The sequence below is a fragment of the Erythrolamprus reginae genome, chromosome 6 (assembly GCF_031021105.1).
Source record: "Erythrolamprus reginae isolate rEryReg1 chromosome 6, rEryReg1.hap1, whole genome shotgun sequence".
Classification (NCBI taxonomy): domain Eukaryota; kingdom Metazoa; phylum Chordata; class Lepidosauria; order Squamata; family Dipsadidae; genus Erythrolamprus; species Erythrolamprus reginae.
In genome coordinates this window covers 23,352,153-23,369,835 of record NC_091955.1, presented here as the reverse complement: position 1 = coordinate 23,369,835, position 17,683 = coordinate 23,352,153, and the positions used below count along the sequence as shown (strand labels likewise).

Here is a 17,683-nt window from a genome sequence, read left to right as displayed (position 1 = left end):
AATAAACAAGTAGAATTCATAAGCACCAGCTAGTCTCCAAGCATATAATCTTTTCCCCCTTTTTTCTGATTTTGTATTTCAACTTTGGAAATAAATAAAAAATATTAGGAAAAAGGTACCAAAAATTAATAAAATCTCATTTCATAAAGAAAGAAGTGATATAATTGTAAGAATTGTATTATCTCAATATTCCAAACCTCAAATGTTTTTATGATCTCTGGAATGGCCTATGGGGCCTCGTTGCCAAGCACACCAAGTAAGGTCACATGCCTGTGAATGGGAAAATGGCCATTGGAACTTCAAATTCAGGTTGTAAGTATTCCTCTGGTAGGCTCACTGGAACTTTAATTGGTTGCTAAGTGATATATTATAAGTCGAGGACTACCTATATTCTTAGGCTAGTGTCAATATGTGAATATTCATAATTCTAGAAAAATTTAAACAGTAACTACAATGAAAAAGTTGATAATATTTATTGAATTGGAAATCAGATTGTAATAGAAACCATACCTCTAAAACTGCACACAACTTTCCATGAGCTAAATTCATTAGAAAATGGGTAAGATGGGAAAAGCATTCTGGAGTTGCTTTCATCTGCCCCTAAAACCAAAACAAACAGGAACGAAGTTGGATTTTTATTTTTTATTTTAAAAAAGGCCTGTTTTCATGGGGAAAAAAGAAAGAAAAACAATATTTAGAAAAGAGCTTACCTCTGGATCGCCTATGCCAGAGTCATATCCAGCAGAAATCAACACAAGTTCTGGATCAAACTACAGTTGAGGGGGAAAAAATCAACACAGCGTTTATATTATAGTACAGTGTTCCCTCAACTTTCACGGGGGATGCGTTCTGAGACCGCCCGCAAAAGTTGAATTTCCGCAAAGTAGAGATGCGGAAGTAAATACAGTACTCCCTCACCTATCGCTGGTGTTACGTTCCAGACCTGGCCGCGATAGGTGAAATCCGCGATGGGGAATTTATCGACTGATAGTACTTATTTAAGTATTTATATTGTAATTGTTTGGTAAGTTTTCATTGTTTTAAGTGTTTATAAACCCTTCCCACACAGTATTTATTTTAGATACAGTATTTAAATACAGTATTTACAATTTTAGATTTTTATTTTTATTTTTGAAAAACCTGCCGATCGAGTTCGGCCGGCTGTTTAAATCTGCCCATCGACTTCCTCAGAAACCTGCGATGAAGTGAAGCCGCAGTAGGTGAAGCGCGGTATAGCGAGGGACTACTGTACACCATTTTTGGCTATGAACAGTATCACAATCCTTCCCTTAACACTTTAAATCCCTAAATTACAATTTCCCATTCCCTTAGCAACCATTTAGATTATTACTCACCATGTTTATTAATTAAAGTTTATTAACAAAAAATATTTATTAAAGGTGGACGAAAGTTTGGCGATGACATATGATGTCATTGGGTGGGGAAAAACATGGTACAGTATAGGGAAAAACCACGAAGTATTTTTTAATTAATATTTTTGAAAAACCGTGGTATAGACTTTCCGCGAAGTTTGAACCCGCGAAAATCGAGGGAACACTGTATAATGTACACATCTATAAAGATGTTGTGAGTTGTAATTTAACAAGATCTGGAAAGTCACAGGTTCTGCAATAAGCATCCAACTACTTACTTTCTAAAATAAATCAAGATTTGATTTCTGATCTACTGTTTCCCTTTCCAATTTTTCATAAAACCTTTGAGCAGTGTTTCTCAACCTCAGCTACTTTAAAATGTGTGGAATTCCCAGAATTCCCCAGACAATTGAAAAATGCTGACTGAAAGCAACCCACAAGAGTTCCCTGCATCGCTGCCTTTTTGCTAGGAAGAATTTGCATGCGAATAATCTCTCCAGTTGCCCAATGTAGGATATGCAGGAGCAAAATTGTCTAATCAGACCTCACACATTCTTAGTTCTTTACTCATTTGTTTCTTGTCCAGTTCGGTCCCAGTAGCAGTTTTAGCTGCTAGATTTTCCATTCATTTTAAAACCATGGATCTCAAACAGACAAGGAAGAGTGAAGACCAAGGGCATTCTCATTACAGGTAATGAGCTTGAGTTACAACGATTTGTTTAGTGACTGAAATTACGGCATCAATTTAAAAAGTGATTTATACTCTTACAGCTGTTGTAACATGGTCATGTGATCAAAATTTGGGAACCAGCATGTGTTTACTATAGTTGTACCATTCTGGGGTCATGTAGATCACTATTTGCAATGTTCCCAGCCTGCCTCTGACAATCAAAGTCAATGGGGGAAGCAGGATTTGCTTAATGATCACGAGATTCCCTGAACAGCCTTGAAAAACAAAATGAGCTGCAGCAACAACCTCCTTGCTGACCAACAGAAATTTTGGCTCCAATTGTGGTTGTAAGTTGAAGACTACCTGGAGCATCTGGGCAGCTACTCCTTTCACACCATTAAGAGATGTCAGAAAATTGGCTCTGTCGTGCAACTGTACAACACTCAGAAGTCTCTTTAAAAAAAGTAAGCCTAGCTGTTCTCATTATGCAGAGATAATTGTAGCACAACAAATCTGGGTAGCTCCTCACGGAAACAAAAAGTTCATGCGTGTATAGGTAGGGATTACTCGTCACTGCTGCTATTGGAGGAGTTGTGTGCTCAGCTCTGGGTGACTGGCGGGGGAGCAGGCACGCCTGCACAAGATTTGCGTGAGACTCTTGTGTGAGGATGCGCACGAGATATTTCACTGATTTTCGACGGTTTTTTGCTGCATGAAAGCAAAAACAAAACAAAACAAAACAAAACTGAAAATCAGCGAAATCTCTCTCGCACGAGCATCCTTGTGCGAGATTTGGCTTCCTGCACATGCACAGAAGTCAAATTTCGCACAGATGCGCATGCGCACCTGCCAGTCACCTGGAGCTGTACGCTCAGCTCCATTTTCCAAATGGCGTCAAGACTAAGATATATCAAAAGTGAAATAAAGCGACTAGGAAAGGATGAATATAATGAGATTCTACACACTGAAAATATAAATAGATTAGGGAAGATAATTACACTGGGTTTGCAGTGATGATTACGCTGGGTTTGCAGCGAAAGACTATTAGTGTGGTTTTTTTTCAATGTAACAGTGTGAGAATGCACTGAAAGATGGATAGATTGGGAGCTACAATGGAGAAACAAAATTTATATTGATATTACAATTTTATTTGGTTTTTTTTAAAGAAAAACTTAGGTGAAGATTATAAACAATGAATTTATAGATAACCATGATTACTATGGTGAAGGTTTGTTTTTCCTTTTTTATATACATTTACTATAAATTAAATGATGTGGTTGGAAGTTGATTATGTCATGAATATGTAATAATATGTAATAATGATGTGGTTGAAAGTTGATTATGGCATGAATATGTAATAATGTAAATTTTAACTGATTGATGTCTAATGAACTGTTATGGCTTGGCCTTCACTTTCTGGTAATGCTATTTTTACGAGGATATTCAGTAAGATCTAGTAGTAGATATGAAGGGGTGATATAAATAATATTGCTTTTTCTTTGCTTCTTTATGTAAATGTTTTTTCTTTTTATGTTAAAAAGGGCAATTAAGCTAGAAATAAGGATTCAGAGATGTATATGAACAAATAAGGACATATGAAAATTGAATTTATTTATTTATTTATTTAATTAGTTATTTATTTTTATTTATTTATTTATTTATTTATTTATTTATTTATTTATTTGATTTTTATACCGCCCTTCTCCTTAGACTCAGGGCAGCTTACAACATGTTAGCAATAGCACTTTTTAACAAGAGCTAGCATATTGCCCCCAAAATCCAGGTCCTCATTTTACCTACCTCGGAAGAATGGAAGGCTGAGTCAACCTTGAGCCGGTGATGAAATCTGAACCACTGACCTACAGATCTAGTCAGCTTCAGTGGCCTGCAGTACAGCACTCTACCTGCTGCGCCACCCCGGCTCTTTGCACAATCTTAGCACTGTTTGAGGTCCCTTTGGCCCCAATGTATTAATGAGTAAAACTACTTGATTAGATGTATTAGCCAATGGCATGGTAAATTTGAACAAGGATGTTGGAAAATTTTATCTTTGATTTTTTTCAGGTGATAAAAGAAAGGAGGCAGCACTTGTGGAAGGATAAATACCAAAAGCAAATGGATAATTATTGTATTATAATGTAGATGGAAGGTATATGATATTGATCATGTTTCTGAGTAGAGAAAAAGAAAAAAAATCCAGGGGAAAAAAAGCTCACCAGTAGGAACCCAATACTGTACATGTGGTATAGTTGCTGTCTTGGTTTTGGGGCCTTCTACCTGCAGATAATCCTAAGAGTGTTTTTTTTAAAGAAGAAATTCTTGTTTTTAAATAGTTGAAGATTATTTTTGATACTATACAAATACTATATCCACAATTAGAGAAAAAGAGTCCAGAATTCAAAAATTACCTCAAAAGCTATTGGAAGCAAGACATGAAGAACTGCAGCCAAATAATCTGAATTTCCCATTCCAACCTGCAAAGCCAAGCATAAAACAAAACAGTTATTTTAAAACTGCCATTAAATAGGCCTATTAGTCCACAAATATCTCAGTGGAAATCGTCTCTGGAGACCATTGTGCTTCGCCAACAAGTTCTAAATTGTATTCAGCAAAGAGTTTTCCAAATCCCCAGGAAGGAAAATTATATGGACATTTTAAAATTTGTATTATGTTCCATCTGACAATATAAAACCTGTATTTTACTTTTTTCTTCACTACCACAGTAATAAAACTGTCATTTTTCTTAAAAATCCGTGCTACAAATAATTTTTTTTATAAACAGTAGAGTAAAAAAATGAGTTTTTATTAAATTACAGTATTTCAGTGGAAACCAGGCTTCCCTGTGCATAATTCATCAACTGCATATTATTATTATTTATTGGATTTGTATGCCGCCCCTCTCTGCAGACTCGAGAACACAAATCTTTTCTAATTACATGATGAGTTCTGAGCTGATTGCAAATATGTACATTAGGTGTGTAAGTGGAATTAAAAACAAAATTTCATCAAATGCATGACTACTAGAGTTTAACAACTATTTATATGACTATTAAATAATATTTACCTGATTCCAAGGGACATTTATGTTGAATCCTCTTCCCTTCCCCTGACCAACTGCATCATAATTAGACTCACGGAGCCAAGGCCAAAAGTTCTGGTGTTCGAACCGATGCCAGGAAAAATAGAGAACACTAACAGGAACAAAGTAGTATTTAATGAAGTTGCTGATACCCAAAACAAGCAAAGTATTCTCAGCAGTGCTTATTCCAGGACAGAACAACTGAACGAAGTCTGAAATCTATGAATTTTCACTATTTAGTTTTCTACAGATTGAATCGATAGGTGTTCTCAAGTGTTTAATTTTGTATAGTTATAGAGCCAGAGTAGTTTTTAATATGCCGCTGAACTAGTTTTCCGCAAAAATGTGACTGTTGGTATGATGCCACCCATTTTGAAAATGAATCTCACAATAACACGTATACTTTTAATCAGTTGTTTTCATCTTCATTTATCTTTGAGTAGGACCTCATCTATCACTTTCGTTCAACACTGAAGGGAGTTTTACAACAATGTTAAAAACAGACTGTAAGATTTAGGCAAAATTAATATTTGCCTAAAAAGCAAAATTATATTTATTCATTCATTCATTCAATCAATCAATCAATCAATCAGATTTGTATGCTGCCACTCTCCGAGGACTCAGAGCGGCTCACAGCATGAACAAAAACAGAACAATAATATGAATCCAATTAATAATACATTAAAACAATCATTAAATTCTAATTAAATGAAAACACATCAAACCAATCATTCAACAATCATACTGAAAACATTCATTGGTCAGGGGGAAGATCTAAAAACCCAAGCCTGGTGGCAAAGATGAGTTTTTAAATTCTTTCGGAAGGCGAGGAGAGTGGGGGCAATGCGAATCTCTGGAGGGAACTGATTCCAGAGGGCCGGGGCCCCCACAGAGAAGTATCTTCCCCTAGGTCGCGCCAACCGACATTGTTTGGTCGACAGGACCCTAAGGAGACCAACTCTGTGGGACCTCACCGGTCGCTGGGATTCATGCGGCAGAAGGCGGTCTCGGAGATAATCTGGTCCTATGCCATGTAGGGCTTTATAGGTCATAACCTATGGATGATTTCTGGCAGGCCCGGAACAGGGGCTTGTCCTCTTGACCTCTCAGAAGCTTTCGATACCATCAACTATAGTATCCTTCTGCACCGGATAGGGGGGTTGGGAGTGGGAGGCACTGTCCTTCAGAGGTTCTCCTCCTATCTCTCCGGTCGGTTGCAGTCGGTTGCAGTCGGTGTTAGTGGGGGGGTCAAAGGTCGACCTCTAGGTCTCTCCCTTGCGGGGTGCCTCAGGGGTCGGTCCTCTCCCCCCTACTATTTAATATCTACATGAAACCACTGGGTGAGATCATCCAAGGGCATGGGGTGAGGTATCCTCAGTATGCTGACGATACCCAGTTATACATCTCCACCCCATGTCCAGTCAGTGAAACAGTGGAAGTGATGTTCCGGTGGCTGGATACTGTTGGAGTCTGGGTGTCAAAAAGCTCAAAATCTACCCTGACAAGACGGAGTGGCTGTGGATTTTGCCTCCCAAGGACAATCCCATCTGTCCGTCCATTACCCTGGCGGGGGGGGGAATATTGACCCCCACGGAGAGGGTCCACAACTTGGGCATCCCCCTGGATCCACAGTTAACATTGGAACCTCATCTTTCGGCTGTGGCGATGAGGGCGTTTGCCCTATTTGGACAGGGAGTCACTACTCACAGTTGCTCATGCCCTCATCACCTTGAGGTTTGAGTACTGCAACGCTCTCTACATGGAGCTACCTTTGAAAAGTGTTTGGAAACTCCAGATCTTGCAGAATGCTGCTGCGAGAGCTATTGTGGGGCTACCTAGATTCGCCCACGTCTCTTCAACACTCCGTGGCCTGCACTGGCTGCCAATTAGTTTCCGGTCGCAATTCGAAGTGTTGGTAATGACTTATAAAGTCCTACATGGCATCGGACCAGAATACCTCCAGAACCGTCTCCTGCTGCACGAAACCAGTGGCCAATAAGGTCCCACAGAGTTGGCCTTCTCCGGGTCCCGTCGACTGAGCAATGTTGTCTGGCGGGCCCCAGGGGAAGAGCCTTCTCTGTGGCAGCCCCGGCCCTCTGGAATCAAATCCCCCCCAGAGATTAGAACTGCCCCCACCCTCCTTGTCTTTCGTAAATTGCTTAAGACCCACCTATATCACCAGGCATGGGGGAACTGAGATATCCCTAGGCTTATATTGTTTATGTATGGTATGCTTGTGTTGTATGGTTTTAATGATGGGTTTTAGGTGTTTTTTAAATATTAGATTTGTTACATTGTTACTATTGTTGTTGTGAGCTGCCCCTAGTCTGTGGAGAGGGACAACATACAAATCTAATAATAAATAAATAAGTAATAATAACCAACACTTTGAATTGTGCCCGAAAACAGATCCGTAGCCAATGCAGTCTGTGGAGTGATGGTGAGATATGGGCATTTCTTGGAAGGCCCAAGACTCCTCGCGCGGCTGCATTTTGGACGAGTAGAAGTTTCCGAACACTCTTCAAAGGTAGCCCCATGTAGAGAGCATTGCAATAGTCGAACCTCGAGGAGATAAGGGCATGAGTGACTGTGAGCAAAGACTCCCTGTCCAAATAGGGCTGCAAATGGTGCACCAGGTAGACCTGGGCAAACAACCCTCTCACCACAGCCGAAAGATGATGTTCTAAAGTTAGCTGTGGATCGAGGAGGATGACCAAATTGCGAACCCTCTCCGCGGGGATCAATAATTCCCCACCCCCAGGGTGATGGACGGACAGATGGACGAGTCCTTGGGAGGCAGTACCCAAAGTCACTCCATCTTGTCTGGATTGAGTCTGAGCCTGTTGGCACCCATCCAGACCCTGACAGCCTCCAGATACCGGCACATTACTTCCACTGCTTCGCTGAGTGGACATGGGGTGGAGATATACAGCTGAGTGTCATCGGCATACTGATGGTAACTCACCCCATGCCCTTGGATTATCTCACCCAGTGGTTTCATGTAGATATTAAACAGCAGAGGGGAGAGAACCGACCCCTGAGGAACCCCACAAGGTAGGAACCTAGGAGTCGACCTCTGTCCCCCTGCTAACACCGACTGTGACCGACCAGACAGGTAAGAGGAGAACCACCGTAAAACGGTGCCTCCCACTCCCAACCCCTCCAGTCGGTGCAGAAGGATACCATGGTCAATGGTATCGAAAGCCGCTGAGAGGTCAAGAAGCACCAGGACAGAGGATAAACCATTGTCCCGGGCCCACCAGAAATCATCCATCAACGCAACCAAAGCAGTTTCCGTGCTGTAGCTGGATCTGAATCTTGACTGCTGAAGGCCTATATAATCAGCTTCTTCCAAGGACCCCTGGAGCTGGAGCGACACCACCTTCTCCACAACCTTCCCCATAAAGGGAAGGTTGGAGACAGGACGATAGTTGTTGAATACGGCTGGGTCAGGGAAGGTTTCTTGAGGAGGGGCCGCACAAGTGCCTCCTTGTACGGAGCCAGAAAGGACCCCTCCCCAAAGAAGTGTTGGTAATCTCCTGGACCCAGCTCCGTGTCACCTCATTGCTGGCCGAGATCACCCAGGAAGGACATGGGTCCAGCAAGCAGGTGGCAGAACTCACAGCTCCAATGGCCTTGTCCACTTCATTAGGTGTCACCAGGTCAAACTCGCTCCAAACAGATGGACTAAGATGGGCTCCTGTCACCTTGACTGACTCATTGTCAGCCAACTCTGCACTCCAATTTGGGTCAAGGTCAGTCTGGATCTGAGCGATTTTGTCTGCGAAAAACTTATTAAAAGTTTCGGCACTACCCTACAAGGGCTCCCCAACTCCCCCCGATTAAGAAGGGAGCGAGTCATCCTGAACAGGGCGGATGGGCGAGATTCAGGCTGACATTGTAATAATTGTAAATAATTGTGCAGTGAAAGCTATCAAAACCTACGAGACCGCCTTCTGCCGCACGAATCCCAGCGACCGGTTAGGTCCCACAGACTGGGCCTCCTCCGGGTCCCGTCAACAAAACAATGTCGTTTGGTGGGGCCTGGGGGAAAAGCCTTCTCTGTGGCGGCCCCGGCCCTCTGGAACCAACTCCCCCCAGAGATTAGAATTGTCCCCACCCTCCTTGTCTTTTGTTAGCTCCTTAAAACCCACCTCTGCCATCAGGCATGGGGGAACTGAGATATTCTTTCCCCCTAGGCCTTTACAATTCATGTATGGAATGTTTGTATGTATGGATGTTTGGGTTTACAATAAGGGTTTTTCAGTTGTTTTAGTATTGGATTTACATGCTGTTTTTTGTTACTGTTGTTAGCCGCCCCGAATCTACGGAGAGGGGCGGCATACAAATCCAATAAATAAATAAATAAATATCTTGAGGTCTGCTGTTTGCTACTAAAGTTCATTGGTAATTTATTTCCAAAATAAAACTTTTTTAAACTCATGCAGTACTCAGGTTTGCTGCACCATCTCCAAAAACAAGTAATAGACGAACCTTGGGTCATCATCAAATGCATACTGAATTCCTTGTCCATGATGTATATCCCAGTCAACAATGAGGATCCTGCAGAAACCAACAGCAGCATTCATTAAAAGGTAAGACCTCCTAGAATTTGTGATTTTGAATTGATATACTCCACCTTTGCAAGCCATAATTTCTTTGAGCATATTTTGCTGCAATAGCAACATTATTGAAGATACAAAATCCATTTGCTTCACTTCTTTGACTGTGATGACCTGGAGGCCTGCAACCAAGTATGATTGAATCAGTTAACTATAAACTGTACCAAAGAACATTTACTTGGAAAACATCTCAATTTGGTTACCTTATTAGAGTCAAACCATTACGGGCCTTTCCCGACATCACAGCATCTACCAATTGTAGTGTTGCTCCCACAGCCAGTTTGGCACAATGATATGTTGTCTGAAGAACAGAAGAAGTTCATGATTCCAAGACTCTACTGCAGTTTCTGAGAAGAATGAAGGAAGACTGGAGAGGTTGGAACAGGTTGGTACTCTGCAACACTGAAATTCCCCTCATTCAAGCATTGGATATTAGAACTGTAATTCAAAACAGGAGTTTCCAACCTTGGCAACTTTAGGACTTCAACTCCCAGAATTACTCCTCCTTTGCTGGCTAAGGAATTCTGGGAGTTAAAGTCCGTAAGTCTTAAAAGTTGGCAAGGTTGGAGACCCCTGATTCAAAGAATCACTCAGCAGTCACCTCCTCTCAATTTACATTGTAAGGAATTGAACTAAGAAAGTAGGAATTTGGGGAGATGGGTAGAAGGATAGGTCTGGAGAAAGTATGGAATCTTGGCCATAAGAAAAGCTCCACCTGTTCAGAGGGACAAGTTTATGAAACATAGAAACATAGAAGACTGACGGCAGAAAAAGACCTCACGGTCCATCTAGTCTGCCCTTATACTATTTCCTGTATTTTATCTTAGGATGGATATATGTTTATCCCAGGCATGTTTAAATTCAGTTACTGTGGATTTATCTACCATGTCTGCTGGAAGTTTGTTCCAAGGATCTACTACCCTTTCAGGAAAATAATATTTTCTCATGTTGCTTTTGATCTTTTCCCCAACTAACTTCAGATTGTGTCCCCTTGTTCTTGTGTTCACTTTCCTATTAAAAACACTTCCCTCCTGGACCTTATTTAACCCTTCAACATATTTAAATGTCTCGATCATGCGCCCCCCCCCCCCCTTTTCCTTCTGTCCTCCAGACTCTACAGATTGAGTTCATTAAGTCTTTCCTGATACGTTTTATGCTTAAGACTTTCCACCATTCTTGTAGCCCGTCTTTGGACCCGTTCAATTTTGTCAATATATTTTTGTAGGTGAGGTCTCCAGAACTGAACACAGTATTCCAAATGTGGTCTCATCAGCACTCTATTTAGCGGGGTCATAATCTCCCTCTTCCTGCTTGTTATACCTCTAGCTATGCAGCCAAGCATCCTATTTGCTTTCCCTACCGCCTGACTACATTGTTCACCCATTTTGAAACTGTCAGAAATCACTACCCCTAAATCCTTCTCTTCTGAAGTTTTTGCTAACACAGAACTGCCAATACAATACTCAGATTGAGGATTCCTTTTCCCCAAGTGCATTATTTTACATTTGGAAACATTAAACTGCAGTTTCCATTGCAGACCCCTCCAGGAATATCAACCCTATTGCACACTTTAGAGTCATCGGCAAATAGGCAAACCTTCCCTACCAAACCTTCCCCTATGTCACTCACAAACATATTAAAAAGAATAGGACCCAGAACAGACCTTTGTGGCACACCGCTTATAACCTGTCTCTGCTCAGAATACTCGCCATTAACAATAACCCTCTGATGTCTACGCTTCAGCCAGCTGCAAATTCATTGAACTATCCAGGGATTAAGTCCAATCTTCACTAATTTATCTATCAGTTCTTTAAGTGGAATATTTAATTCCAGGCAAAGTAAGAGCTGAGAGCCTGTAGAAACATTTTAAAGTTAAGGGTGGACATTGGAAACCCATTTTAAGTTATTTAACAATGGCTAAATTTGGTTCCTTCTGCAAACATTAACTGTGATGTTCAGCATCTTACTCCAGTTGCATAATTTTGGATAGAGAAAAATAGAGGGGGGGGAATCTTTAAATCAGAAAAGGGTGTAGTGGTGATAGCAAAAGCAATAGATCCCTTTTAAGCCTTGCATAGGAAAGCTAAAAAGTCAAAATGACTGCAGCAACCATGTCATCAAAGACTCTACGATTCCTCCAAAATGTTCCTGGATCCTTTAGAAATATTCATGTTAAGAACAAAATGTTTTAATTTTCAACTCTTTGGGTGGAGAGCAGGATTTGGAGAAAAAGGATTATGACTAAGGAATATTATATCTAGGAAGAAATCTTGATTAGGCTCCATACTGGATGAAAATAAACAGCATCATAGTCAGCAGAGACTTTTTGGAGCTCTTCTTTTTCCATTTTCTCAGTGCTCTTCACAATTTCCACATAATCCATACTGGAAAAGAAAAAGAAATATCGTGTCACACATAGACATTACATAGGGTGTGAGCAAGGATCAAATGCTGCTGCCTCTTTTACTCTGCTAATCAGGAATATGGTTGCAGATCGAGTGAGCAGGACAGCTATCTATAGCAAGCCAATTGAGATCTGTGGAAAGATGCCAAACCAATACGTGCCATATTTTGGGGTATAAGACACAACGGAGCATAAAACGCACCTTAGGAGGGAAATAGGGAAACTCTTCCTCTGGCTAGCGTCCTTAGCCAGCACATTATTTTATACTATGGTTAGAGTTTTAAAAACCCCTGTTCATAGAGAGTAACAATGAAAGAGCTTGCAAGCCGATAAGACCTGGGAACATCATTAGCATCTGGTTAGGGTTAAAAATAAATTTATTTAGAGCAAGTAAGAGCAATGAAAAAACCCTGAAAACACTTGGAAAACATTCTTCACAGAGAGAAACAATGAAAGAGCTTGCAAGGTAAGAGCTGGGGAAATTGTTAGCAGCTAGTTAGGGCTGGGGGAAAAGCTACATTCAGTGTATATGACACAGCCAAATTATCAGTCTCTTTTAAGGAGGAAAAAGGAGCGTCTTGTACTCCAAAAATACAGTATATAAACTGGGCTGATTGCTGATTTTGCCCCTAAGCCAAAACTATATTGGGACCATTTCTCAGGAAACGACAATCCCATTTCTTTGGGATGGATGTTTTTTTTAAGTTTAGAACACTAAGTCTAGGATGTATTAGTCTGTAGAGATTCTCAATCATCCAGGTCATTGTTGTCCCAAAGGTGCTTTTTCAGGAGGCAACTGGACATTGTTTTTTCTTTTAAGATGTTTCACTTCTCATCCAAGAAGCTTCATCAGCTCATCTGTGTTGGGAAAACCCTGAGGACACATATAAACCTCCAAATGCTTCAACAACCCATAAATGAATGCAGATTACCTGCTGTCTGCAAGAAATATAAATCCTTCCATTCTCTACTATCTTATCAGAACTGAAGAAGCTTCTTGAATGGGAAGCAAAATGTCTTCAAAAGAAAAAAACGAGAAAGTTCAGTTGCCTTCTAAAAAAAAAAGCACCTTTGAGATCTAGGATGCATTGAACTTAGTAATCCAAAAGAACATCTCTTACTGTTACTTCATTCCTTACTGTGGCTCAGTTCAGCGCAACAATAAACCCTCCAAGTTTAAGAGAAACTTGAACCTGCATAGACACACCATAGGTGCTAAAATGGTATCCTTTAACATTGGCTATTTTTTTTAATACAAAAAGCTTAATTTCATTATAAACATACATAAACAAAACGTCATAAAAACATTGAACATTGAACCATGTGTGGCAGTCCTGATTCTTATTTTCTATTGTGATATTTTATTCCCAGTAGAAATAATCCTGGAACATCGGCTATTTTGTCACCAGGTTTTCATGTTGAATTTTTGGGTTATTGCTCGGTGCAAATAACAATTTCTCTTTTAGGGGGCTAGGACTTAACTTGGACTTTATAAAAACAAATTAAATGTTAAGTGTAAAAGAAACATATACTGAATTTATTCCTCATTATTTCTCCAACAGTGGCTACATTGCCCTAGGAGCATACCTGTGAATCAGCATGATTTCACTCTCAGTTCCTTCTCTGGCAGAGACCGAAATGCATCTTTCAATCAGGTTATAGTGCTGAAGGCGGTCATAGCAGGAGGAAAGCCGTTCAGGGACCTCCAAATTACAGTTTGGGCTAAAAATGAGACCAATATTTAGGTTCCAGTAAAATCCTTAAAAAAATTTGTTACAGCTAAGAAAGAGCTTTTTTTTTCATTACTAGAAAGAGAACAACTGGTGAATGAAGAAATGTGTTCTTTACTTGATAATTAAATACCGCAGATATTAACAAAAAACCTTTTAAACTGGGGGTTTTGTCATGATCTCATGCCTTAGACAGGGGATTGGACTAAAACATTTCCAAAGTCCCTTCCAACTCTATGATTTTATGAAAATAATGGACCAGTATTTCTAAGCCTTGAACAGGTATGGACTTCAACTTCCAGAATTCCCCAGCCATGATGTCAATACATGTTAAATGTTATCAAGGCTGGGAAACACTGCAGTGGAGTAAGGCAGGATGAATACCAGATTTTCTCTTTAATGCATGCAATAGTATCCACAGGAAAGGGGTTTTTATTATTATTATTTATTATTATTTATTGGATTTGTATGCCGCCCCTCTCCGAAGACTCGGGGCGGCTCACAACAGTAATACAAAAACAATATAACAGTGAGACAAATCTAATATTAAAATAAAACATACCTAAAACCCCAACAATTTAAAACCATACAACACATACATACCAAACATAAAATGTAAAAGCCTGGGGGAGGATCTTTCAGTTCCCCCGTGCCTGGCGATAAAGGTGGGTCTTGAGTAATTTGCGAAAGACAAGGAGGGTGGGGCCGTTCTAATCTCTGGGGGGAGTTGATTCCAGAGGGCTGGGGCCGCCACAGAGAGGGCTCTTCCCCTGGGGCCTGCCAAACGACATTGTTTGGTCGACGGGACCCGGAGAAGGCCAACTCTGTGGGACCTTATCGGCCACTGGGATTCATGCGGTAGAAGGCGGTTCCGGATGTATTCTGGTCCAATGCCATGTAGGGCTTTAAAGGTCATTACCAACACTTTGAATTGTGACCGGAAACCAATCGGCAGCCAGTGCAGGCCACGGAGTGTTGCAGAAACGTGGGCGAATCTAGGGAGCCCCACGATGGCTCTCGCGGCCGCGTTCTGCACGATTTGCATCAACATCGAAATCCGTCTCCTTTTGCACAGGCAGAACAATGCGCAAGCATACAAAAGGTACAAGTTTCTGATTACATTGTTCCATTGACCAATATAGGTAACTATAAAAATATATACTTATAATTGAAGTTCTGGCTGTGCCATTGGCTCACCCTTGAATGGGTGCACTGCTAGCAATCATGGTGATCATCATTTGTGACCCTCCCTGCCAGCCTCCCGCAAGGAAAGTCAGAAGGAATGTCACAAGCACTCTGGCATGTTCCCATCCACTGTCTTCTTGCACCCCATGTATGCTTTCCTACCTGGGGCTTTGCTGCATTCACACCCACACACCTGCAAGCCAAGATCCTCTCCAACAACTTCTGCACATCATCTACCAAGCCTTCCACAACCAGGCAATCCTGATTCTTTCCTTCTTTCTTTCTTTCTTTCTTCCTTTCTTTCTTCCTTCCTTCCATCCATCCATCCATCTATCTATCTCTCTCTCCCTCTATCTCTCTCTCTCTCCCTCCCTCTCTCTCTATCTGTAATTCCCCTTTATTGCGAAGTAGAGGTTTCTTAAATGAAACAGCAATAACAATAAAAAGTTGTACTTACTCTTCCCAAAGTAGCTTATGGTTGGTCATTTCTCCATCATAAACCAAGGCTGTTCCAGCTGCCATCACTTTGTTTGAAAACACAATGCAAATATCTGGTATGAGGTTTATTAAAGAAACAAAACAGGGAACCAGCAGAATCAAGACATCAATTTTTATTGATAAACTATCATCTGTAAGTATTGATAAACTATCATCAAAGTAAGGCAAAATCCAACCATTATTTTCAGCTCTAATTTGTTTTGCTATCATTCGTTGGTTAAAACAACCATATTTCCCAATAATTGTGTAAGTTTCTGAACTGGAACTAAAGAAAGTTGCTGTGTGCTAACGTCAGGAAGTGTGGATTTAAACTCTCAGCATTCCTCAGCTAGCTTGAGCATCTTGAAACTGCCAAGCTGGAAAAACACTGAATTTGAGCATGTTCCTATCCAGCTGGAAGACATTTAGAAGTTATTCTCAAACTGGCTGGGGAATTTCTGAGGGTTGAAGTCCACACATCTTAACACTACTGAAGCTGAGAAATACTGAGCTAAGAAAGAAAGGTTGGTCCAGAGTGACTTCTGGGATCAGAATCCAGAACCCAGGTCTCTGTTAGAATTAATTAGAATTAACTACTTCTCTACATGTTGACTCTCCTTCCTATGGCAAATAGTAGCCAGAATTCATCCATGGACATATGAAGCTACAGCAATTTGTGAGGATATTTTAATAATGGAAAGTCTTAATTATAGATTCCTTAATCTTCAAGTTTTAAAGAAGATTAAGATTTAGAAGAACTTGAATAACCATAGAACAATAATTTTCTCACTCTCTGGAGATAGACTCAAGATACAGAAGGATCTTGACAGACTTGAACATTGGGCACTGTCTAACAAAATGAAATTCAATGGTGAAAAAAGTAAGGTTCTACATTTAGGTTACGTGGTACGTTGTTCAACAGTAGTAACTGTGAAAGGGATCTTGGAGTCCTAGTGGACAATTATTTAAATAGGAGCCAGCAGTGTGCAGCAGTTGCCAAAAAGGCCAACAGGTTCTAGACTGCATTAATACAGGTATATAATCAAATCGACGGGAAGTGTTAATATCTCTTTATAATGCCTTGATAAGGCCACACTTGGACTACTGCATTCAGTTTTGGTTGCCATGATGTAAAGAGATTGGTGAGACTCTAGAAAGATTCCAGAGAAGAGCGACAAAGGTGATTAGGGGACTGGAGGCTAAAACGTATGAAGAACGGTTGCAGGAACTGGGTATGTCTAGTTTAATGAAAAGAAGGACCAGGGGAGACATGATAGCAGTGTTCCAATATCTCGGGGGTCACCACAAAGAAGGAGTCAACCTATTCTACAAGGCACCGGAGGGTAGAACAAGAAGCAATGGGTGGAAGCTAAACAAGGAGAGAAATAACTTAGAAGCAAGGATAAATTTCCTAACAGTTAGAACAATTAATCAATGGAACAGCTTGCCTCCAGAAGTTGTGAATGCTCCAACATTGGAAGTTTTTAAGGTCTTGGATAACATTCATTCATTCATTCATTCATTCATTCATTCATTCATTCATTCATTCATTCATTCATTCATTCATTCATTCATTTAGTCCAATACATAATACACATTGAAGAGAATAGATATGTAGTAATATACATAAAGAAAAGAATAAAAGAAAAGGTGTAAAAGTATAGGTGAACATATTTCAAAGGAAGAAAAGATAAATGAGATAAGGAGAGACAATTGGACAGGGGACGGAAGGCACACTGGTGCCACTTATGCACGCCCATTACTGAAAACACAGTCACCTGAAATTAGGCGATCGGAGCTGGCAAGTAAGATCTCAAAAGAATCTCTCCTTTGCAATTATATTCCAAATTTAATGTCAGCTTACTAGACGCCTCACTCTTAGAAGAGCCTCCCAAACTCATATTACAGGGGGAAATATCAAAACCGTATTTTTAAAAAACAACAACAACCCTTTCCTACCTTCTTTGCAGCCTCTGCTAAACTCTGCCGCTCGGCAAAGGGAGGAAGGAGAGGACAATCTGCGATGTCTTATTGGTTGGAATGTGTACACAGAACGTTTCTTCGGACCAATCGCGAAAAGCAGTGTAAAGAAGGCGGGGAACATCAACCTGCCACACAAACGTTCAATTCCCGCCCTTTTCTA

General features: G+C 40.6%; 1 protein-coding gene across 1 annotated transcript; it reads right to left on the bottom strand.

Annotated features, from left to right (window-relative positions):
• Positions 1–385: 385 nt before the first annotated feature.
• On the bottom strand, positions 386–17,573 carry LOC139168958 (polyamine deacetylase HDAC10-like). The gene is made up of 12 exons (XM_070754737.1): positions 17,500–17,573; positions 15,521–15,614; positions 13,736–13,870; positions 12,032–12,128; positions 9,948–10,045; positions 9,762–9,866; positions 9,617–9,685; positions 5,108–5,234; positions 4,452–4,517; positions 711–770; positions 511–600; positions 386–427 (listed from the first exon to the last, which is right to left on the bottom strand). The coding sequence occupies exons 2-12, from the start codon at positions 15,583–15,585 to the stop codon at positions 386–388; spliced, it is 954 nt and encodes a 317-aa protein (XP_070610838.1). The 5' UTR covers positions 15,586–15,614; positions 17,500–17,573.
• Between the last annotated feature and the right edge of the window lie 110 nt (positions 17,574–17,683).